We start from the raw sequence: 24,759 nt of genomic DNA on the forward strand, positions 1-24,759 counted from the left end.
AGCTTTTTTTCATTGTTTGGTTGTGTACTTTATTTTATAGAAGGACAGTTGATGATGATATCTAACAATGCACGTACTTCAGAAAATATAACAAATAATGAAGGCTTAGCTACTTATTACAATAGTTCATGTTTTTCAGTCAGTAATTCATACTGTAACATTCGTTTGTTCGTTGTGTCAATTTGCAGTTTGAAATAACAAACCCGTTCACCCGAAGGAACACTCAATGCAGTGCTATTAGAAGACATCCTATCATAGCTTTTTGGTACATAACGGCTACCGTAGAAGCAACACGCATTTAAAAAAGCGAGGTGCTGGAGAGCACAATTCGTTTGGATGCAAAATACATTTTCACCGCTAGATGGGAAAAATTCCTACACATTGTCCCTTTAAATTCAGTATTGATATATATAAATATTCAGTTTTGTTTGTTGTTGTTTTTGGTTTTTTTTCTTGTTTCTTTTTGCACTGTATGACTTAACAAACATTTTGTCTGCCTTGTACTTTTGTGCCATTGTCTGAAATAAATAATAAAAAAAATTAACATTTAATTTAATATTCAACAATATTGATCTGCCTGCATTGACACCATTCTGAACTGAACTGAGCAGGACGATGACATCACGGCTTTCTCCAGAGCGCCTATATAAATAAATGTGACTCGACTTTACCATTTTTATTAGTTTATCCATTTATTTCAGTAACACTTTCCAATAGTTAACTACATTTTCTAAATACGTCTATCGATGTTTTACATCTACGTGATATGTGATGTTTTTTACATTTGATTACTTTCTGTTGATAAAGCCTTCTGTTTTTATAATTTGTTTCATAGAAATGCTGTATTTGTTATGCTCAAAGTTGTTCCTTATCACCTCTAAGAGAGGGAAAAGAATAGGTTGCTTGTCAATAAATAAAGAGTTGACATTTTCATTTTTTTTATTCCAAATTCCTGACCGGGGCACCCTCAGCGGATTCTCCTTTTCTCCTTTTCCATTTTCAAAATGGCCGGGTGCCGTCCCTGATTCCCATGTGATGTTGAACAGGTGTGTTAACCAGGAAAGCCAAGTAAGTACCCAAGTATCTCAGAGCAAATCTCGCCTCGCCACAACTAAATGGAAATGATTATATTAAATAAAGTGTAGTGTATGTAAAACATAGCAAAGTATGCAACAAAAAACACCATGTGACCTCACTCTGCTGCACGTTTCATTAAGAAATTAAACACAAACCTGCACTCCAGTCCCCCGGCATGGAGAAGGTGCATCCCGCTGTGCACTCCGTCTGCCCATAACCCTCAAAAATCTGGAATTACATTAAACAAAACGTCAATATCATGAACAATACTGGTGAAAATATCCCCTCTACACAGAATCAAAACACTGTTATTTTAGTTTTATTCATATATTAATTCATTTTATCTTTATATTTTCATTTTAGATAAAGTTTTAGTAATTTTGTTATGTGCGTTTGTCATTTTTATTATTTTTTTTAGCCATATATTTCAGTAACACTTTTCAATAATGTTCCAATAGTCAACTACATTTTCTAACATTAACCATGAAAAATACGTCTATTTCTTAGTTTATATTAATTTCAGAATTTACTGATAAATTATTAAAATTAAAACATATATAGTTATGTCCATTAATATTTAATGAACCTGAGGTAACATGGACTAACAATAAACCATTGTATTTTATGAACGAATCTTTTTTTGTGTCATTTGGTTCATTCAATGATCGAATTGATTCGGAAAAAGATTCTTTCATTTTGATGAACGAGTTCGAACAGGAGAGTCACAAAGGCGAGCATTTGAGCTTATAAAACTTAAACTTTGTCATTTATTTATTAAATGAGCAATCGTTTCACTTGATAAGACCCTTATTCATCGTCTGGAATCATTTAAAGCCCTTTGAACAGTTTGCAGTTTGCACTGAAAGTCTCATTTGGACCTTGAACCGTTTGGTTCCCACTGAAGTCCATTATATGAAGAAAAATCCTGGAATGTTTTCATCAAAAAGCTTAATTTCTTTTCGACTGAAGAAAGAAAGACATGGACATCAGCAAAAGTTTTTTTAAAGTGAACTACTCCTTTAAATGGTAGTGAGGACTCTCACCAGACAGCCGAGGGTGGCCCTGAGGAAGGAGAGGACGGTTGGAGAGATTGGAGCAGATGCAGTGAGGATGAACCGCAGGTTTCCACCCAGACTGGCCTACAGGAAGAGAGAGATGTCACAAATATAAACACATTATATCCACAAAGGGGCACTCCAAACTCTTTCCGTAGCTGAAGCGTTCGGTTATTGTGAAACGTACCTGTATCTTATTGAAGATCAGCCGGTCCCACAGGCTGTTGTTCCTCACGACTCCACTACTCAGTTCTGCCTGTTTCCTCCTCACGGCGTAATGAAGAATGACTCTCCTTAACGGAGACGTGACCGAGCCCAAAATCTACACACACACACACACACATTCATCAGTTTAAAGTGAGGGATTATTCTCCATTTGTGTCCAAGGACTCCACACTGCTGTGCAGAACACACTTTATCATAGATGCGGTTGAGTAATCGAGGGACCACGGGGAAGAAGGTGGGCTTCAGGGTCTTTATGTCATCCATCAGCAGAGAGATGTCCCCTTGGTAAAAGCCAACCCGTGCTCCGTGACAGAACATCGACACCTGATGGACAACAACACAACAATATAAAACAACAGCAAGCTGGACACATCGTTTTTGTATTCAATTAAAGTCAATATGAAATCAAAGTTAAGTTCATTAGCATACATGTATACAATAGGTTTTAGAAAATAAAAAATAGCATCCATAAATCCCTGTTAATGTTCATTTATACACTAATGGTCAAAAGTTTCTTATGCTCACCATGGCTGCATTTATTTGACCACAGATAAAGTAAAAACTATATTATTAGTAAAATATTATTACAATTTTAAAATAAATTATGCAAAGCTGAATTTTCAGCATCATTACTCCAGTCATTACTCCAGTGTCACATGATCCTTCAGAAATCACTCTTATGTGATGATTTTCTGCTCAAGAAATATTTCTGATTATTATCAATGTTGAAAACAGTTGTGCTGCTTGTCATACACTACACTACCATCCAAAAAGTAAGATTTAAACAAAAGAAAAGACAGAAATTGAACACTTGCTCTTCAGCAGGGATGCTATAAATTGATCAAAAGTGACAGTAAATATTTATACTGTTAAAGCTAGGGTATACAATTTCAAAGATTGTTCATTATTAATATCCTCGTTTAGATGCTGGTTATGGTTATATAGTACAATCCTAACAATATGAATAGAAAAAAGAACGAAAAAAATCCATTCACTCTATTGGCTGTACAGCCGCATAAAAATTGACCAATGTAAGCTGTGCGGCCGCACAGCTTATATTGGTCAACTGCTCTCATCCAATTACCAGCTCCACTTGAAACTCCGCCTGGCGCTCGCGTCTCCAACCCAATAACAATTACTGAAAACCTTAGCAATACTAGTAGTATTATAATGGTGGTGGGAAGTTTTGAACATTTTGTGTGTTGCTAATCTTGTGTTGACGTGAACTCAAACGTGACATACGGTACGTAGGGGATCAGGTAGCACAGAGAGGAGGGGTGTGTTTGTGGAGGGGCGGGATGAGTTTTTTTAAAACTTCCCTACCGTCTCGATCGATTTTTAACATCGTATACCATCGCTTTAAAAGAGATTTCTATTTAAAATTGATTTTTGTTAGAATTTTCTAATCATGAATAATCCTAATGTAATGATGCTGAAAATTCAGTTTTTTAAATTAGATTTTAAAATATTACAATAGAAAACAGCTATTTTAAATTGTAATAACATTTCACAATATTACAGTTTACACTATATTTTTGATTAAATAAATAGAAAGTCTTTCAAAAACATATATAGTATATTTACATTACTACTAGTTAAAGGTTTTAGATATTATATTAATATTAATAACACTGTTTTGGATTTATAAACACCCTAAAACGTCATGTACACTCAATTAATGCCCCAAACCTTATTGTACATCATCAGAGGATTTTATTTTAAACACAAAATCACGTTTCATGACCTTCCAGATTAAACCAAGGAAAACCTTTTCAGATGACAATAATAATAACAATAAATAACAATAATAAAACAATTATTCTTGTATATTCAATCCAATCAGAAAATCAAATTATTATGATAATTATTATGATTATTTTGCTCCATTTCGAAACTGTGACTTTAAATGAGAGAGGGGTTACCTGGATCATTCGTTCAAACATGTGGGCGAGCGGCAGATAAGAGATGGACACGTCCTCTTGACGAATCACAAAGAAGCCCTGGTGTGTGTGCGTACAAAATGAAACGGATAAGATAAAATGGAAAATAAATGTGGTGATTAGATTGAACTGGTTATCAATTCTGCACTTTCACTGGCGAGTATCATGAGCCGCAGTTCAATATTGAGAGAACACATGAAGTCCATTTCACCATTAGAGGAACAAAGAGCTTTGTAAACAGGACTTGAAAGAGAAAGAGAGGCATCATGGGAAACTCAAAGTCTCTATTAAAGAAAAGAAAACAGAAGGATGAGGAACAGGACAGAAGCTAAGATGAAAGCTACAGAGAGAGGATGTTACGGAGAGTTGAAGGATAAGAAAGCAGACACGAGCTCAGATCTCTCTAACTGACCTCCAGGATCTTGATGACAGAGGAGGTGTTGGAGGCGATGTTGCCGTGAGTTATCATGGCTCCTTTAGGCTTTCCTACATCAGAGAAAACAAACACATCTAAACCTGATATACCCAAACATCATGGCTAGACCTGCACGATTCTGGTTAACTTCTATTTATTTTTTTTATTTTTTCAAATAGAACAGATTCTGAACAAACAAACTAAACAAAATAACATGTAATTTACTAGAGGTTCTTACAAAAATTGTCATTGCTGATTAAAACCGAACGTTAAATTAATCTGTATGATTAAAAAAAAAACGGTTAGAATGAATGATTCATTGACTCACTCATAAATCCCTCACTTGTTTCATTACTGGATGATTCTGCGTTTTTGAATGAATCTCTTGAATAAATGATTCTGCGTTTTTGAATGAATCTCTTGATTAAAATGATTCTGCGTTTTTGAATGAATCTCTTGAATGAATGATTCTCCGTTTTTGAATGAATCTCTTGAATTAATGATTCAGCGTTTTTGAATGAATCTCTTGAATAAATGATTCTGCATGTTTGAATGAATCTCTTGAATTAATGATTCAGCGTTTTTCAATGAATCTCTTGAATAAATGATTCAGCATTTTTGAATGAATCTCTTGAATAAATTATTCTGCGTTTTTGAACGAATCTCTTGAATAAATGATTCTGCGTTTTTGAATGAATCTCTTGAATAAATGATTGTGTGTTTTTGAATGAATCTCTTGAATAAATGATTCTTGTGTTTCAAAAAGAATGAATTTCTTGAATAAATGATTCTGCGTTTTTGAATGAATCTCTTGAATAAATGATTCTGCATGTTTGAATGAATCTCTTGAATTAATGATTCAACGTTTTTCCATGAATCTCTTGAATAAATGATTCTGCGCTTTTGAATGAATCTCTTGAATAAATGATTCTTGTGTTTCAAAAAGAATGAATTTCTTGAATAAATGATTCTGCGTTTTTGAATGAATCTCTTGAATTAATGATTCTGCGTTTTTGAACGAATCTCTTGAATAAATGATTCTGCGTTTTTGAATGAATCTCTTGAATAAATGATTCTGTGCTTTTGAATGAATCTCTTGAATAAATGATTCTTGTGTTTCAAAAAGAATGAATTTCTTGAATAAATGAATCTGCGTTTTTGAATGAATCTCTTAAATTCATGATTCAGCGTTTTTAAAAGAATCTCTTGAATAAATGATTCTGCGTTTTTGAATGAATCTCTTGAATGAATGATTCTGTGCTTTTGAATTAATCTCTTGAATGAATGATTCTGCATATATGAGTGATTTTGTCAAATGTTTAATAGTCACATGCGAATCGTTGTCATTTAGGAATGAGATTGTGATCTTTTAACAATTAATCATGCGACTCTAATCATGGTCACGTTATGGTATTAATGAGTTTCAATGTTACCACACAATAAACTGAACACATGTGAAATTTGGTTATATATTACAACAGATCATAAAATGAATGCGATAATGTGATCAGGGTGTTTGCTGGTCGGTACCTGTGGTGCCACTGGTGAAACACACAACAGCCAGATCTTCAGGTTTAGGAGGCTGTAGCAATACAAGAACAAAGAGACATCATAAAACTGATGTGATGTGTGTGAATGTCCCTCACAAGCGTACAGATGCATGTCTCTGTGTGTGTCTCTGCAGCAACAGCACGCATCGCAAATCTAGTCAGCCAAGACCAAATACATTCATACGGTCACATCCATCAACATGCTGAAACTACTCAACTAGCAAAAAGGAGAAAAACAAATCAAGGAGCTCTTACCACAGGAGACCTTAGGTTTTCTCTTCCCAGATCCTGCAATACACACACACACACACACTTAGATCAACCACAGAGCTCTTTTCAAAGTGGAAAATAAAACAAAGATTGTTTGAGTATGCTTTACAAACAAATACTATTTCAGTCTTTCTACTTTGAAATGCCATTTTGCGTTTTAATCATATTGACCAGCAAATAGATTGTAAAGTATAAAAATTATTTTTTACAGATTATTTTACGATAATCAGAGCATTATTAAGATTGTCGGAAGGGGTGAATCGGGGCTAAAATCGGGCTAATAATCCTGCCGTGTGAACCAGCCTTATCCGCGCTGAAGCTGAGACCGTTCGACGTGTACGTTACACGTCACATCCTGACGTCACGTGTTTTTACGGGATGTGTGTGATTCACAGACACACGGGACTGACGGGACTCACAGATTCCGGGAAATCACTGGCACATTGTCCGTGTATTTTTCCGGAATCTCTAATAGTCTTAAAGGCCTATTTAATTGTGAGAATCAGAGAGAGGGTGGAAATTGGCCATGAAAAAAAGTAAATAACAACAAATTGTTCTTAAATGTAAAACAAAAACTGCTCAGTTATTATAACTTGATATTTTGTATCATGTCAGTTGCATTAAATACTATTCCTAACCATAATCTGTGAGAGCTGAACTATCTCCACACCGCACTTTCTTCCTCTCTCCAGCAGGGCGGCGCTGAAGGGGTTAAAGAGCACCAGGCAGGACAGCGTGGGGGTCACGGAGTTCTCCTTGTTCTTCAAAAGAGATTCTGCTTTATCCTCCTTATCACAGATCACCATAGAGATCTCCGCTGGAGAGAGAGACAGATGAGATAAAGAGAGATAAAGCTCTGCTGTAAATTTGTTGCATCGTTTGTTGAGCTATTATAAGAACGAGGTCGTGTGCCTGTCTCACTCACCCAGGTTAAGGATGTGAACCATGGCTTCTAATCCAAGTGTATCGTAGAGAGGCACGAGAGCCATGGAGAACGTGTAGCAGGCCAGCTCTGTAATGACCCACTGCAGCCAGCAGAGGGAGACAAGCAAAGCAGGAACATGAGAAACACACAGGTCTGATCCACCCGGAGAAACATCTCTGATTGCGTTCGGATGAATGTGACTTGGCTCACAGCCGTTCACTGATTTAACCGATTCGGCAAAATGCATCCATTTCGCTTTTTAATTAATGAAAACAGAAGTACAAATTACATTATCAGCATAACAATTTGAGAGAAAAGTTTAACTGAAAAATGTCCCTGAAAATCAATATGCAATTTTGCAAAACCTGATGACAATGTTATCCAGCATGAACTTAGAATGATCCAAAGATCAAATCAAGAAAATGTTATTTATTTATTTATTTTTTTAACCCTTCATCAGCTTTTTGGGAGATTTTAAAGGGATACTCCACTTTTTTGGGGGAAATAGGCTCATTTTACCACACTCCCAGAGTTAAACAGTTGAGTTTTACCGTTTTCAAATTCATTCAGCCGATTTTCTGATATTTAGAAGAATATCAGTAACCAGACCGTTTCTGGTCTCATTGACTTCCATAGTAGGATAAAAATATACTATGGAAGTCAATGAGACCAGAAACTGTCTGGTTACGGACATTCTTCTAAATATCAGAAAATCGGCTGAATACATTCAAAAACGGTAAAACCCAACTTTTTAACTCTGGGGGAGTGGTAAAATGAGCCTATTTCCCAAAAAAAGTGGAGTATCCCTTTAAGGGGGGGAAACTATACCACAGTTAAATAATCTAAAATATAAAAACTAAATATTAAGACCCATTTTTACAAAATTTGGTTAAACTTAAAATCATTTCCAAGTGTATCAACAAAATAAAAATGTTCTTAGAGTAGAAATAGAAATACTTCCAAAGACCTCTGTGGTATGCGAGGCTTTTCTGAACATTTGTACAAAGGATCATGATTAACGTCACAAAATTGTGACCTAGAAATTTTTTAAGGTCTAAGTAAAAAAAAAAAAAAAAATGTTAAATGATTTCAAGGCATTTTTTCATCACACACGCGGGGCGGCACGAGCAGTTAAAAACTGTTTTCTATTATCTATCATTTCACTGTGTGGGGAATTGTCAAACTGCTTGCTGAGAAGGTGGTGTGTGTGAGAAGGGGAGGGGGGCGCAGGGGACAGCTCACCTCGGTCTCTCCCAAATGGAAAGGACAAGAGGGGGGACGGGGACAGGGGATCCACTGTATAGAGCAATACTCTAATGCAATTAGAGGGCTAAAGTCAGCCAAATCTCGTCTTTCTTCCAAATAACGCACATTTCATTCATAATATTATATTATAAATACAGGCCTTTAGTTCCTGCACATTTCTGTTTTTCTGAATTCTGTGAAATGGCTAATAAAAATAGGCAATACGAAACGATTATGTGGTCACCAAGGTGAATTGGTTTAGTCTTGACTTGTGGCCGTGACTCATGAGGGACAGTGTTGTGGGGAGATGGGAAATCTGTTGATTGTCGAGTGCCAAATAAACACAGAGATGGACAGGAAAAGGTCAAAGCCATCAGGTGCCCAATTTAGAAAAAAAGGAAGAGGAGAAACGAGCAAAAGATAAAGGTATGCAACTATGTTCTCTCGGTATGATTACGGTATCCATGTCATGAATGAAGGGCTAATGTTAATTGTTGGTAACTTACGTTTGTTAGCCTTTTTGCTATGATGCTTGCTATGCTTATACAACAATTTGGTTTTAAAGGTTGTATCAGTGATTTTCAGGCCCAAAAATAAATTATCACATTCATCTAATCTTTCCTAGCGATCCGCTAGCTGCGCGTCAAAAAAACGTGTCTCTGTAGGCAGCCTAGACACAAAAACAAATGGGTACAACCAGCACTCAAAACCAAAATAAACAGAGTTCCATCCAATCACCGACAGGGGCGGGTTTTGTGAGGTTTTGCGTTTGTGCGGTTGGGTTGGCACTAGGGTTGCCACCTATGTCTGATAAAAAAACAAGGGGGAATTTTCAATTTTTCTTTTGTTGTTTGATTCATATTAACCGCACATAGCAGCAGGTTCTGTGTATTACACAGATCTAATACACACATGCCAGTTTATGTGAACTTTGTGTGTGTTTTGACATACCCTTGTGTGCATTTGACAGTTTAAGCTTAGTTTAATATCGCGGGACACTGTCTGACAGGCAGTTTTTTGAGCGTGTGCTTCAGATGTGTGCGACCCTATATCAAAAGTTAAAACGCACGGCATTGCCGATAATAAACTTTTTATGATGATGAAGAACTGCAATGTCAGGCGAGTGTGACTGTGATAGAGATAATGATGTTTAGTTTTTGTCACTGTATCAGAGATGCGAGACGTAAAGGCTCTGTCTTCTTCTGGATAGGGGCGGGGAGCGGCAGCTCATTTACATTTAAAGATTCATGAAAACAGCATGTTTTTACTTGATGTAATAAATCACCTATGGGGTATTTTGAGCTAAAACTTCAGACACATTCTGAGGACACCTGAGACTTATATTACATCTGGTAAAAAGGGTCTCCTTCAGTGGGGGTTGGTCAATAGGGGGCGCTAGGGCATTCAAATTAAGAAAAAAAATGATGTTTATGCAATGGACAAGTCGCTTTTCAAATAAAATATGAGACACTTTATGTACATCTTTCTTGATGATGATGTTTTATGTAAGCTACTATATTGAAATACACATTACAGTGTCCCTTCAATTGGACATACATTCAGTCATGTCTGGCAACTTGACAAATGTGTTATCAATATCCTTCAAATTAAGATTAAAAAAAATCATGGTTTAAATTTATTTTGGAAATCACATTTTTTTTCAAATGATATTGTGCTTTATTAATTTAATTTATGGAAATCAATTTATGGGCTCTATGCACGGCGTTATTTCCGGTGAAGGATTAAGGATGCTCGATAACTTCCCCCGATGCAATACCGAGAATTTATATTGAATTTTATACTCCATGGTTATAATAAAGAAACGTTAGTCACAAAAACAGATAAAACAGACACCCCTCGTTGTGTTTATGCTTCTTTTTAAAATTATATTAAATAAACATAACTATATATAAAATTACATCTAAACGTATGTACGTTTCGTTTCAAAGACGGGAGGACAGTAAATTGAAAACTCTGCCATAATCCCGTTTTCCTCTGTTCTCCTCCGCTTAAATCTCCACAACCGTCAAATGCGGAACTTATGCGTGCATATAGCCCATTGAACAACTTTTACAATCTTTAAGGATTTGCTATCCTGTGGCTCCCTCTAGTGGGCAACATTAGTTGTATGGCCTTCATCTCTGAATTCCCTTGAAATATTTTTTTCTGGAATAATTAAAACATTTTTAAGGATTACTTTATTACTGATAATAATACACCCATGTTAAACTCAAATTTACTGATTCATGGTACCTTAAGTTATTCCATGCTTTAATAGTTGAATTTCCAACTTCCATTTTTGTAGCAAAGCAGTGATGATCCATTATTATATCACTTTTTAAATGGTTATTTAACAATTGCATTCAATCCTGCATTAAAGTGTGATTCACCCACCTAACCTCCCTCCAAACAATTTTAGCACCACTGGTCCCCCTTTTTCTACTGTTTTTACTGTATTTTGGATCAAATAAAAGCAGTCTAAGTGAGTAAAAGACACTTTTTTGTAAAACATAAAAAAAAAAAAAAATCGCAATGACTCCAAACTTTTGACCAGTAGTGTTAATCTTTTGAATAATGTGCACTGATGAATTGTTCACACTAATGATTTACCTCTGGTCTGTTTTGGGCATAGATGCCCACAAACTGCTGAGGGTTTGGCTTGCAGCCTTTCGCCAGCAAACCTGATCCCAACACCTGTGCCCGTTCTGCGACCTGTAACAAACCATTTTAGGTTATTACATGCTTATTACACAGTAGTAAATGCGTTATAACATGCATTGCCCTCACCTCGGTGTAAGAAATCCACTGATAGGGCTCTCTGGGTTTCCTGAAGCCAAGACATGGGCCGTCACCTGCACAGCACACAGAATACTCTTATTTAGTTACTATACGACGATATTGCATGACTATTAGCTACTGAACTGTATGGCTGCTTTCCTATGTTTCTCTACATTGTACATCACACCTTACTTACCGCTCGTCTGCGGGTCTAAAATTAATAGCCTTTTAGCTTCAATCCAGATGCTTTCGAATCCGAACACAAAAACACTTCAAACACAAGCAATCTATTTCACAATCCCTAGCTACATGTGATGAAAGCATTATCGACCCAAGAAAGCCTTGCAGAGCTCTTCAGCAAATGAAAAGAAGCCGCCATTGAATTCGATGTTCAACAGATTTCACCACTACAGAAATTGCAAAGTGTTTTTCTGTACAATTACATAAACTGTTCTCGGGCTCTTGAAAGAGGTCAGGAGACACCGTGGTTGTGTTTGCTTGTACGTCACACACACACACCTGCTATCCGCAGTCCTCTCTGGAACATGTCGTATGCCGTCTTTGTGTCCTCGTAGTAGAACTCCAGCAGATTGTCATCCTTTAGTAAAGCAGAGCGTCTGCAGCTCTGGTCTCCCTGGAAACATAAGCATGTGTTAATAAAGCAGAAATCATTCAAACTGATATGCAAAGCTATTGATCTAGTTCAGTATACTGTAAAATGCATATGCAAAATCGTGTGCAGTGAGCTGGCCAAACATACAGTGTGCGATACTCACCTTGACCTTCAATTTCCAATGCGATGAATAAAGCAGAAGCAATGTGAAATATGCCGACCAGCTTTACTAGCTCATCTAGACCAGCTAAAACCAGCTTGACCAGTAAGAACAGTTAAAACCAGAGAAGACCAGCAAACCAGTTTAGGCTGATTTTAGCATGCTTTTTCAGCAGGATTGACTTATTATTAAATTTTTTTGTGTGCCAAAAGTTCACACGGAAATGAGGAATTATGTGAAAACAATATTTCTGCATATGGTTACACACACTGTATTTAGACATTAAGAGTATGCAGCAAGCAATTCATCAATGTCAGTATTATTTTATTATTACATATTCTAGAGTTTCTTAATTTGTTGAATTAGTTTCAGTGTTTATTTTAATTTTAGTTTGAAGTTTTAGGGATGGGCCACAATTAATCGCGATTAATCGCATCCAAAATAAAAGTTTGTGTTTACATAATATATGTGTGTATAATTAATTTGTATATATAAATACCCACACATGTATGTGTATATTTAAGAAAAATGTGTTATTAATATATCAAATATTTATATTTATATATATATTATTAATTATGTGTGTATATATATATATATATATATATATATATATTTATTTATATATATAATATTTATTATGTGTAAATTAAAGTATATACATGCAAATATTTCTTAAATATATATGTACATGCATGTGGGTGTATTTATATATACAAATTAATTATACACACTACACACACATATATTCTGTAAACACAAACTTTTATTTTGGATGTGATTAATCACGATTAATCGTTGCCCATCCCTAGTTGTTATGCTTTTTTATAAAATTATTTTTTATTTTATTATTTTTATAAAATTATATATATATAATTTTTATTTTTATTTAGGTTTTTTTTTTGGTAATTTTAATACTTAAAATCATTTATTTCAGATAGTTGGCAACTTGGCAACATTTCTATTTTATTTGATTTGATCTGTATTTCACCTGTACAGGGATGGACTGAGCCTGCAGGTCACATGGAGGCTGGATTGCACGAGGTCTGGTCACCAGCCAGTAGGTTGTGAGAGAGGCTAACGCTCCTAACCCGATGATGGAGGATGGAGAGAGGGACAGAGAGGAAAGAGAGAAGGACGGGGGGAGAGATGGAAGGAGGGTCTTCAGATTGTCCATTTCAGACTTCCCATCTCCTCCGCTGAAACGCAGGGAACGTAACCACTCCTGAAACTGCATAGCTGTGAGAGACACACAGAAGAGGACAATTATTCACATTCTATCATATTTCACATACACACATATACACACACACACACAATTTACATTTTTGGGTGAACAATCCCTTTAATGTCTATAGACACATGCTATAGTGTGTAAAAGTGTATATTTAAGAGTCTATTTACTGGTGTCAAGTATGCTGATTTTGACTTTTAATAGCAGCTGTAAAAATGTTCCAGTTCGCTGTACGCAGATGCAGTTGGATGATCTTAGAAAAATGGCACACCAGAAATTATAGTTCATTAATCTTAACTGTATGCTGAAATGATTTGGTGCGTTAATATTTCCTTTAAAGTTAATGTGCAGTGACTCCAAATTATGACCGACTTTCATTGATTTCTCGTGAAAAGCTCTGAGAACAAAACCTGAATGAAAACCACTCGGCCCTGAGGGAAGCCAACAAATGTTTGGGCCCCATTTGAATGCCAGGAGGAAGTAATGATGATTGGCCGACACACAACAGGCGCTCGGGGTAACTTTCGGACATTTTCTAGCAGGCAGCCAAAACACAAACACAACCAGGTGTGAGTGTGAATGTGTTTCAGGAGGACACACGGAGGGACAGGTGGAGATGAAGAGAGCTGCATGTGTGAGAGATGACAGGTCGAAAATGAATTTTAATGACATTGGTGAAGTGAGCAGAGTCGGGATTGGTGATTTGGTGGTGAGATGGGGTGACTGGGAGGCCCGAGTGTGAATGAGTGTGATCGCGTTTGCCAATGAGACGATCTGTTAAGATCACATGAGACGACCCAAACACGGTCATATCCCGGGACTCCATTCACAGCCTCACATAAACCTCTCTCTCCCTCTCTCTCACCCAAATAAACTCCTTCATCTCACCCCCTCTTTTCTCTAACCTCTCACCCACTTCCTCCCCCCATTAAAGAACGGGAGAATAAAGGGTGATGTCATCACCCCTCGCCCTGCATTGGTATTCCCACAGTGAGGGAAAATGCCCCTTTCCCTCTCTTTCACTCTTAAATGCCACCAAAGCAAGTGCCATGATGTTTGCCTCCAGAATACTTAACACTGGGACACCGAAGCCACAACTAAATGTTTAGTATGGGACAGGTTTTTAATGGACGATATCGATATCTAGACATCTGATGGGTGTATACTGTATACACAATACAACTTTCTAACGACTAATGAGACAGAATATAAATCAATATATAACTAATGTTTACAATAATAGTATAATAATATGGACTTAAAATTCCAATATCTTTGTACTCAAGTCTTCTTTCCTGGTAAAAAATAAAGGTTATTACTCATATTTTATAAACTCATATTTTACTCCATAACCATTATTTATAAAGTATTTAGGTAACACTTTATTTTGATAGTCCACTTTAGACATTCAACTAACTATATAAGTAACTTTGCCGCTACATGTCAACTAACTGTCATTAGAGTATTAGTAGACTGTCAGCTTAATATCTGCTAACACTTTATTTTGTTGGTCCCCCAACAGACATTCAACTGACTATAAGTAACTTAGCAACTACAAGTCAACTTGTTCTCCTAACCTGAACCCTGAATGTCTAAAGTGACTATTGAAATAAAGAGTAACCAGTATTTATATATAAGTGGCATTATACTAATTGTCTGTCATATTTAAAGAGTAAGTGCCTAATTTGGCAATTTATTATTCTATAATAAATATTTAACATTTAAATATTTAATTTCTACAGTGTAGATTATGAAATTTGTCTTTAAAATAATTTAAATGAAAAATGCATTTCAAACAGAATGGAATTCCAAAAGACACGCATTCTTAATAAAAAATGAAAAAAAAAAATCAAATCTCTCTTTCATATTCATATATCTGATGTGATACATATACAACACTGATCAAAATTCTGGGGTCAGTAAGATTTTTTTTATGTTTTATTTGAGCAAAGTTACAATTAAAATAACTAAAATGTCATTTTTATTATTTAACATTTGTGTCACATGATAATTCAGAAATTATTCTAATATGCTGATTTGCTCCTCAAGAAAGACTTGTGGTACTTAATGTTTGTGGGAAACGTGAAAAAAAAAATCAGGCAAATTAAGATAACACCACACATTTTAAATGTATTTGAAATGATTTGTGATCAATGTAATGCATCATTGCTGAATAAAATTATTAAAGATTTGAACAGTAGTGTATCATATAGCATGTTCATGTTAAACATGAGATTATTTGGATTATTAACAAGCAAATTTGTTTATGTGACCATGCAACCTTGCAAAAAGTAAAAATTAAAAAAATAAAAACACACTTTCTATATTCCACAGGACTTTGTAAACGTACATGTGGTCGCTTTAGAGGCAAGGGTTAAAGCAATGCAACTGCAAACAGCGACATCCCTTTTCATATGACCATCTCTGCACATCCCTCTCTCTGTCACAGGTCCACAAAAGCTGGAGATAAATGGATTTTGCAGAGATGACATCTGAAAATAATTACGCGTCAGAGATGAGGACAGACCTCTCTCTTTCTCCCCCTCCCTCCCTCATTCGTAACGGCCATTGTTGGAGGTAGACAGGCACTATTGTGTGTTTCTGGCACTCACTTGGGAACTTAAACAGAACAAAGAGGAGAGAGAGTGACAGAGGCTATTACTCAAACTGGTGCTAAATGAACTAAAGCAAATTCAAAAGAAAGGCCAACATATTTACAACCTGAAGAAAACTCAAGCTCTTAGACATCCACACGGTAGATATCAACAACTTACAAAGAGCAGATATGGGGAGACAAATGTGGGATTTTAAATAATATGTAATTAAAGCAATGTTTTGGTTTCATCAAAACACAAAAATTCGACTTGCACCCGAGTTTGTGTAAGAAACAAAACTCGCATCCCATACCGGAAACGCAGATTTGAATCCCGCTCTGAGCGGAGTAGAACTGGAGGGGTTACAGTGGTGCCGTGACCCGGGAGGGAGTGAGCAAGTTAGAGCTAGTAAACCTCACCCCCTTGGCCTCAAGAATCACACAAGAAACTGATGCTGTGGTCAGGCCATGGCCTTTAGCATACTTGTTAGTGTGCCTGTCTCCCATGGCGGAAACGCCAGTCTGAACGATGCTCGGAGCGAGTACAAATGGAGGGGTTACAGTGGAAAGTAACCATAGCAATGTCTTGAGGCTGTGAGACATGTTTTCATTTCACTGTGCTGCTTTTCCATTGTTTTTCAATGTAAACATGCACTTGATGGACGTGTCCGCATCTCGCTCTGCTGTGTTTTAAATGCTCATACCTGCTTCGCCAGGAGCAATGTCCACTTTTTATAGGCATCTTTGGGCATGTTATTAGTTCAGCTGAACTGTGTACACAGTATCATAGTTCTTTGAGCTGAGAAAAGTCAGCTGTTTAAGCAGTCAGGTAAGGGGTGGCACTGGCCACCGCATAGCTATGCACCTGCTTGAGACAAAAAGTTCCAGAAAATATGGGTTGTGGAAATGAGATGTGGCCTTGAGACTGTACCTAACACTAGAGTTGTCAAAAAGTACCAAATCGAGACTGAAATCTTAAAATTGTGACGCTTTTAGCACTGGTGAGGGTTGATCATTGTAGCCAATAACAAACATATCTGATGAGCGAGTCAACACAATGGTCAATCAGAGTTGTTTACGATTACGCTCAAAGCGTCACATTTTTACGTCACACGACTTGATACCGAAGTCGGTACTTTTTGACAACTCTACCCAACACACTTTTTTCAGTCAAGTGCACAGGCAGCACATGAACCAATTCTAGGTTAAGGCTAGTGTGATGCACGTCCCCTTTAAAAAAAAATTAAATACATTTCCTTAAAATAGTTTCAAATTGCATGTCACTGCACAACCTACACATCCCACCATAAACAACTTTTCATTAAAACATCAACGTTCATAGACCACTGTTAATTTGAACAGAAAAGCTAATCACAATCTTACATTATAATCAATGTAACTCTTTACTAAAGTTCACAATGCTTCTGCAGATGTAATATTATAATGCACATATCGATAATTAATCAATTAAACACCTCCTTCTACAACCGCCGGACTCGCGCGTCCTCCATGTCTGTAGTTGTTTAACACTTTTCACTCATGTTTGTAGTTCTAACCGAATCCTCGTCCAACCCGCGATGGGTTGTGGGCAATATCATCCGTTAGAGCAGGGGTGCCCAATCCTGCTCCTGCTGATCGACTGTCCTGCACAGCTCATCTCCAACCCTAATCAAACACACCTGCCTTTAATTTTCAAGTGATCCTAAAGACAATAATTGGTTGCTTCAGGTGTTTAAGAAACATTAGTCTCATTAAGAAACTGCAATTAGATCCAAATAACTTTTTTTGCAAATTACAGACCCATTTCAAATCTTCCATTTATGTCTAAAATACTAGAAAAAGTTGTGTCCGCTCAATTGTGCTCTTTTTCGCAAGAAAATTATATCTATGAAAAATTCCAGTCAGGATTCAGACCACATCATAGCACAGAAACTGCGTTAGTTAAAATTATAAATGATTTACTTTTAGCATTTACTCTGACCAAGGCTGTATCTCAAAACTAGTTCTACTTGATCTTCGCTCTGCGTTCGACACTATAGATCATAAAATACTCTTGAATCGACTACAAAACTATACTGGTGTTCGGGGACAGGCATTAAGCTGGTTTAGATCGTACCTATTGGACCGCTATCATTTTGTCTGTTTAAATGGGGAAAAATCGAAGATAACGTCAGTAGACTATGGAGTACCACAAGGATCGGTGTTAGGCCCTCTGCTATTCTCAATATGCTGCCACTTGGTAATATTATAAGAAAACATGGAATTAATTTCCACTGTTATGCTGACAACACTCAATATTTCATCACGCCCAGATGAAAACACTAACTCATTTAAATTGACAGAGTGTCTCAAAGATATAAAATGCTGGATGACACGTAATTTCCTGCTATTAAATTCAGATAAAACTGAGTTATTACTTATTGGTCCAAAAAACTATCTACGAAACCTCTCACAATACAACCTTAATATAGAAGGTTGTCCTGTTACGTCCACTACAGTAAAAGACCTGGGTGTTATACTAGACCGCAACTTGTCTTTCGAAAATCATATTTCATATGTTACAAGAACAGCCTTTTTCCACCTTAGAAACATTGCTAAGCTACATAACATGCTATCTGTTTCTGATGCAGAAAAGTTAGTTCATGCATTCATGACCTTGAGACTAGATTACTGTAATGCTTTATTAGCCGGTTGTCCTGCATCCTCAATAAACAAGCCACAGTTAGTGCAAAATGCAGCTGGTAGAATTCTTAATAGGTCATTATGATCATATAACACCGATTTTATAATCTCTGGTTACCTATTAAGTTCTGTATTAGTTACAAAGTACTACTACTGACCTATAAAGCCCTAAATGGTCTAGCTCCTGTGTATTTAATGGACGTTCTGTCACCCTACAATGCATCGCGTTCTTTAAGATCACTAAATTCAAAGCCTCTGGTCATTCCTAGGATATCTAAGTCCACTAAAGGAGGGCCCGTTCTCGCATTTAGATCCAAAACTCTGGAATAGCCTTCCCGATAGGGTTCGAGGCTCTGACTCGCTGTCACAGTTTAAAACTAGATTAAAGACCCATCTCTTTAGCCAAGCATTCACATAATGCTTACCTTTTATTCCTCTGTTGAATCAGATCCAATGCATTTAATACTATAAAACTTGAAGAGTCTGTAGATTATTTGTATAGGTTGCATAGTACAGTCATTACGTTCCTGTGTGTATTGCGAGAATGATGGATGGTTGGGCAGATATTGTTTTGCGGTATACAGAACCGTTGCCACTGACCCTGGATTACCGTGACAGTGGGGCTCGACAGCCTTAGTCAAACGGGGTGGCGTGTATAGTTGGGTTGCAGAGAGTTTGGGTTGCGGAGAATTTGTGAGATTGTGGTTTTTAACATCTACTCCCGTGTAATGGAAATCATTATGAACATCAGTTATGCTAATTATTTCCCATCTGCCTTTCCGCTAGTCCTGAGAAAAATGGCGTTCAACAGCTCCAGTTTGTATCCAGCCTCACACGGAGACTTCAGATGCCCCAACACCTGCGATGAGACGACTCAACCCCTCATTGCCGGCGATATGTTATTCCCTAAATATTATATAATTAACTAAATGTATTTTTCCATGTACTTTTCTGTAGTGTACTTTCGGTAAAGCTGCTTTGAAACAATGTATTGTGGAAAGCGCTATACAAATAAACTTGAATTGAATTGAATTGTTTGATTAGGGTTGGAGATGAACTGTGCTGGGCAGGCAATCGGCAGGAGCAGGATTGGGCACCTCTGCGTTAGAGTGCACATCGATCTGCACTTTGGATTCTGAACGGATACAGTAGACCACCCGGGTCTCTTTGGAACACTCATTTTAACATACTACGATCTGGGACGTACTAATTCTATTTTCAAATACTGTTTAGGACGGATAGTATGCGAATTGGGACGCAGCCAGAGTTTTTGTTCAGTGTTAACTTAAACACCACTGATTGGCAATCTTATTCAAGAAATCAACAGGTGATTGGCACTGCTCAACTATGCAAAAATACATCATAGAGAAACCTTTCAGATACACACTGGATGGTTTGCCAATGGTTCACCAATATGCAATTTTTTGACCACAGGAAGAACAGCACTCATATGAATATGAGATAGCTGATTGTTGGATCAATAAACAATTCAATTCAATGCTCTTATTATGGAGAAAATTGACCCTAGACCACAGTAATGAGTAGGGCTTGGTTTCTCAAAAGCATCATGATTTAAGTTGATCGTAGAGACCATTGGTGGCAATGGTTGGTAGGCTTATGATGGTTTGGGGAACGCAGCCCAACTTTACCCTCTAAAAGCAATCAGAAGCAGCAGCAAACAGACTAGGCCTTTAGCATTTCTACGCTAGTCTGAAGTCCGTGGCCAGGGAAAGACAAACCTTGCCCAGCCTTACACACTCTCCGCCTATGGTCGAGTCAAATTATATAAGGCGTCTACCCAGGCTAAAGTCCATTAAAGGAGTAGTTCACTTTTTTTTTTAAAAAAACTTTTGCTGATAATTTACTCACCCCCACGTCATCCAAGATGTCCATTTCTTTTTTTTTTTTCATTCGAAAAGAAATTAAGGTTTTTGATGAAAAAATTCCAGGAGTTTTCTCCATATAATGGACTTAATCGTTTCAGTGCAGCTTCAAAGGGTTTTAAACGACACCAGACAATGAATAAGGGTCTTATCAAGCGAAACGATCGGTCATTTCAAAAATAAATAAAAAGTTTAAGTTTTATAAGCACAAATGCTCGCCTTGCTCTATTCTGTGATGGACGTTCGTGAATCTCCTGTTCAAACTCGTTCAGGGTCCTAGATAAGACCCTTATTCGTTGTCTGGTGTTGTTTAAAGCTCTTTGAAGCAGCACTGAAACTATTATTTGGAGCTTGAACCGTTTGAGAACGTCCTCGTCTCAGTTCTCGCGCATGCGCCCATAAGGAAGTAATGGAATAGTCGAATAAAGACGTTATTTATGTTTTTTTCGCACAAAAAGTAGTCTCGTCGCTTGATAAACTTATAATTGAGCCGCTGTAGGCACATGGAACATTTAAACATTTTCTTTAATGACTTTATGGGCTGTAAAGAGCCAGTCCCTTAGGAAGCCAATGGAAGAGTGATCCAGCTCTCAGATTAAATCAAAAATATCTTTATTTGTGTTCCGAAGATGAACAAAGGTCTTACGGGGTTGGAACAGCATAGGGGTGAGTAATTAATGACTTAATTTTCATTTTTGGGTGAACTAACCCTTTAAGACCACACTCTAAACAATGCTGGTTGTTAGAACCCACATTTGGGTAAAATGAGGACAAACCCAAATGTTTCCCTTTCAACTGTAAATTGCATTTTTAACCCAACATTTGGGTTTGTCCATATTTGAGCCAAATTTGGGTTGAAACAACCCAGCATTTTTTAGAGTGCTGTTGCGGGGTCTTCACACGTAGCGGCAGGAAGCAAAGGTTTTGCGGTTGTGATGCCAGGATGGTGTTGTTTCCTTTTAAGTTTGAAGTCGTAAAATGGTACCCATTAAAAAGCATCATAAAACACTATAGGTTGTAGTTCAGAGAAGAAACCTCAGGCAGTGGGATGTTAGTGTGCTTCTGTTCAAGTACTTGGGTCTTTCATCAAGGGTCATTTTACAGCACAATGTTGCGGAAATGTTGTGACGGGAGAAGCCACTTGGATGAATAAAGAATCACCTTGAGCACATTTTGTGCTGCTGGCATAATGATACCTCAGATCATGTGCCTTATAGCTAAGAGGCATCAGGTTACTTTTCCAAGCGACCAGACTAGAAATTTTGCTAGGTGGATAAAATGAGTAAACCCAGAACACCCTAGCAACTGTATAGCATAATTCATTGCTAATTTTGCCTAAATATGTCTGAAGACAAAAGATAATAAAGCAATGTACACTCTAAAAAATGCTGGGTTGATTTAACCCAATTTTGGGTAAAATATGGACAATGGGTTACATTTTTAAATTAAATTTTTTAACCCAATGGCTGGGTATGTCCATATTTTACCCAAAATTGGGTTAAAACAACCCAGCATTTTTTAGAGTGTATCTTGTGTACTGGATAAGATATCTCATTGGGATCTCCATTTGTCAGCATCTTGTTTCATTTCAACAGATTGAACTCCTCAGTATGTATGGAACAAATGCCAAGTTTGATTTTGTGACCGAACTGCCCTGATTGCACATGGCTGAACCTCTTGCAATGTCAGCAAAACCTCAGCTCAAGAACAACAGGCACATTGTTAGAATAAAGACATTCAGCATCCAGAACGAACATCCGTTCCCAAGTGTGTAAGGTAAAACCTCACCAGTTAAGAGAAGGAATGTGTGAATGGAGAATTACAAGAACTGAAAGGGCAAATTGGAAAGAAAACTTTAATGAGATGTCATTGAACATTTATTGGTTCTCATTAACAGCAATTACATTAAATTAAGAATCTTGCTTGTGACACAAATGATTGATATTTAATTGTTTCAGTTCCAAATACTGGACTGAACACATCTCAATTAAGTTTCCTGAGTTACAAATGAGCAACCTTTGGAAAATAACAGGGATGTGAAATGGCAGGTTCACAGGAAATGATGTCATATGAAGTGGGTTCTGGAAGTGGCTTTCCAGAGGATTTGAAAGGGAATATGATGAGGGAATGAGAGCGCAGGAGATCCGAGCGCCTGCCCAATGGTTAATGAATGAGGGAGGGAGTGAATGAGAGAATGGCTCGGGTGTTCTCTGGCTGTGATTCCCAAATGAAGCATGAAGAACACAGAATCACACTGAAAAGGTTTAGAAAGGAGAGGGATGAGGGAATGGGGAGGGTGTTGCATCACAGCGGACAAATTAACAGTCTGGGAGCGGAAGAGAAATGAGGAAAAGCAGTGATGCGTCCTCGTGTCTGAAATGTCAACCTGTCTTAGTGGAAGTAGGTTGTATTTACACTGTAAAACACAATGTTTCACAATATCGCTATGGTGAAAAATTATAATGCGTCACATCCTATAGGATGCTTTTACTTTCTTGGCTTTGTGAGTCATTTTAAAGAATTTTCCCCTAACACCAACAGTACTGAAAATAAATGAATTCTGGATTGTGTGAGTGTGTTACACCAGCACAGCCTTATTCAGCATGACTAAACATGCACAACATCTACAGTGCTTCACCAGTCTTCTGCAAAACTGGCTCTTGCAGAGCAAGCCATTTCAACCACACTATTTAGCTGGAGGCATTTCACAGATTTTGTTTCCTTGTCAAACAGCAAGAACACTTTTACTTCATTATAATAATGATCAAAATCACACACAACTTTAAGCACTGAATCAATATGCTACACAAATATATAAACTAAATAAAGTTTATTCAAAGTAGCCATTTAAAAATTAGGCAGATCTAACAAAAAATGGCACTATGCAAAATTGTTTGTATCACATGGTTCTTTGAGATACTACCATATAAAAAACAGTGGTAGCCTACTTTTTGGTGATTTTAGTGGATATGACATTTATTGCCTTCAAATTCAAAGAGAAGTCCTTTCAGAATAACCACAGGTTTTAACTAACAACTAACGTGACAACCAGATGGTTTCTGAATATCTGTTTGAAAGTATGGCTAATAGGTCAAAGTAGACTACTTGTGTGCGTGTGTTTTCAAAAGGGACATTTTTCCTTGCAGAGTTGCAAGGAAAACATTTTAACAATATCTTAGTGTATGTTAAGTATTAAAGTGTTTAAAAGTATTTATAAGTAATTTACACATTCGCCAAGCGCGCTTGTTTACAAAATACGTGCACGTGTCACGCGATGACGCCGGCCAAACTATAAGATAGTACGAAATAATTTCATATAAAATCATTTCACTCACTCAACAGACGATGTTTGAACCTTAAAGTAACATTAAACTTATTGCTAAACAAACCAAATGTTGAATTATAAACAGGACAACGATGAATGAATGAATGAATTTCCACTGATAAATTTGGCAACTTCTTCCGACGAACAAAATTCTTTTTCTCTGAAAAACTACGACGTTTTTCCACATGTCTACAAAACCGCTGCATTTACACATATTTTGATGAAGTTTTAAGAAACTGGCTCTTACCTGTGTGTGGAATCTGGGTCGCCCGTCCTCCAAAAGTTTCTCTATTCCCCTCAGACTGCACTAAATCCCTCCCGGACCCCAGAGCCAGAGTTTAGTCCCTCACAAACACGCCCTCGATCGCTCCCCCTCTTCAGTCAGCCTGCCTCGGGCCAAAACCTCCTCAAACTTTTTCCAAGTTTTCACAAAACTTCCTCATCCAATTATGTGCGTTCATTTGGCTTTAACATATTTTTTTGCAACATCTTCCAGGAGGCCTATCAGAATCGGGAAAGGTATTGTGGTAGTTTCCATACTGATATTATATTGTTAACTTTAATTCACACAAATCAAAACTATTTTACTTTTAAATGATTGGTTTTCATTGGTTTATCAGTATTTGTGCATGTTATGTTTGAATGCACACAAAAATGTCACATTCTATCATTATTTACTCCCTCATGTCAATCCAAACCTGTAACTTTCATCTTCGGAACACAAATGAAGATCTTTTTTTGTTGTTGTTGTTGTTGTTGTTGTTTTTTATGAAATCTGACAGATTTCTG

At 36.9% G+C, this 24,759-nt stretch overlaps 1 protein-coding gene across 1 annotated transcript in view; it reads right to left on the bottom strand.

Moving 5' to 3' along the window:
• The window catches only part of acsl2 (acyl-CoA synthetase long chain family member 2), a 134,581-nt gene extending 110,225 nt beyond the window's left edge, over nucleotides 1–24,356 (bottom strand). Inside the window, exons 1-15 of the mRNA XM_039674596.2 lie at nucleotides 24,218–24,356; nucleotides 13,245–13,492; nucleotides 12,000–12,114; nucleotides 11,490–11,554; nucleotides 11,313–11,414; nucleotides 7,458–7,557; nucleotides 7,171–7,349; nucleotides 6,518–6,550; nucleotides 6,243–6,294; nucleotides 4,710–4,783; nucleotides 4,280–4,357; nucleotides 2,547–2,681; nucleotides 2,320–2,454; nucleotides 2,121–2,216; nucleotides 1,233–1,305 (exon numbers count right to left, since the gene is read on the bottom strand). Coding sequence (XP_039530530.1) covers nucleotides 1,233–1,305; nucleotides 2,121–2,216; nucleotides 2,320–2,454; nucleotides 2,547–2,681; nucleotides 4,280–4,357; nucleotides 4,710–4,783; nucleotides 6,243–6,294; nucleotides 6,518–6,550; nucleotides 7,171–7,349; nucleotides 7,458–7,557; nucleotides 11,313–11,414; nucleotides 11,490–11,554; nucleotides 12,000–12,114; nucleotides 13,245–13,490 — 1,483 coding nt within the window. The 5' untranslated portion in view covers nucleotides 13,491–13,492; nucleotides 24,218–24,356. The remainder of the gene's footprint in view (nucleotides 1–1,232; nucleotides 1,306–2,120; nucleotides 2,217–2,319; nucleotides 2,455–2,546; nucleotides 2,682–4,279; nucleotides 4,358–4,709; nucleotides 4,784–6,242; nucleotides 6,295–6,517; nucleotides 6,551–7,170; nucleotides 7,350–7,457; nucleotides 7,558–11,312; nucleotides 11,415–11,489; nucleotides 11,555–11,999; nucleotides 12,115–13,244; nucleotides 13,493–24,217) is intronic.
• Nucleotides 24,357–24,759: the final 403 nt, after the last annotated feature.

Source organism: Pimephales promelas, chromosome 14, assembly GCF_988280905.1.
Source record: "Pimephales promelas chromosome 14, fPimPro1.hap1.1, whole genome shotgun sequence".
NCBI classification, from domain to species: Eukaryota; Metazoa; Chordata; class Actinopteri; order Cypriniformes; family Leuciscidae; genus Pimephales; species Pimephales promelas.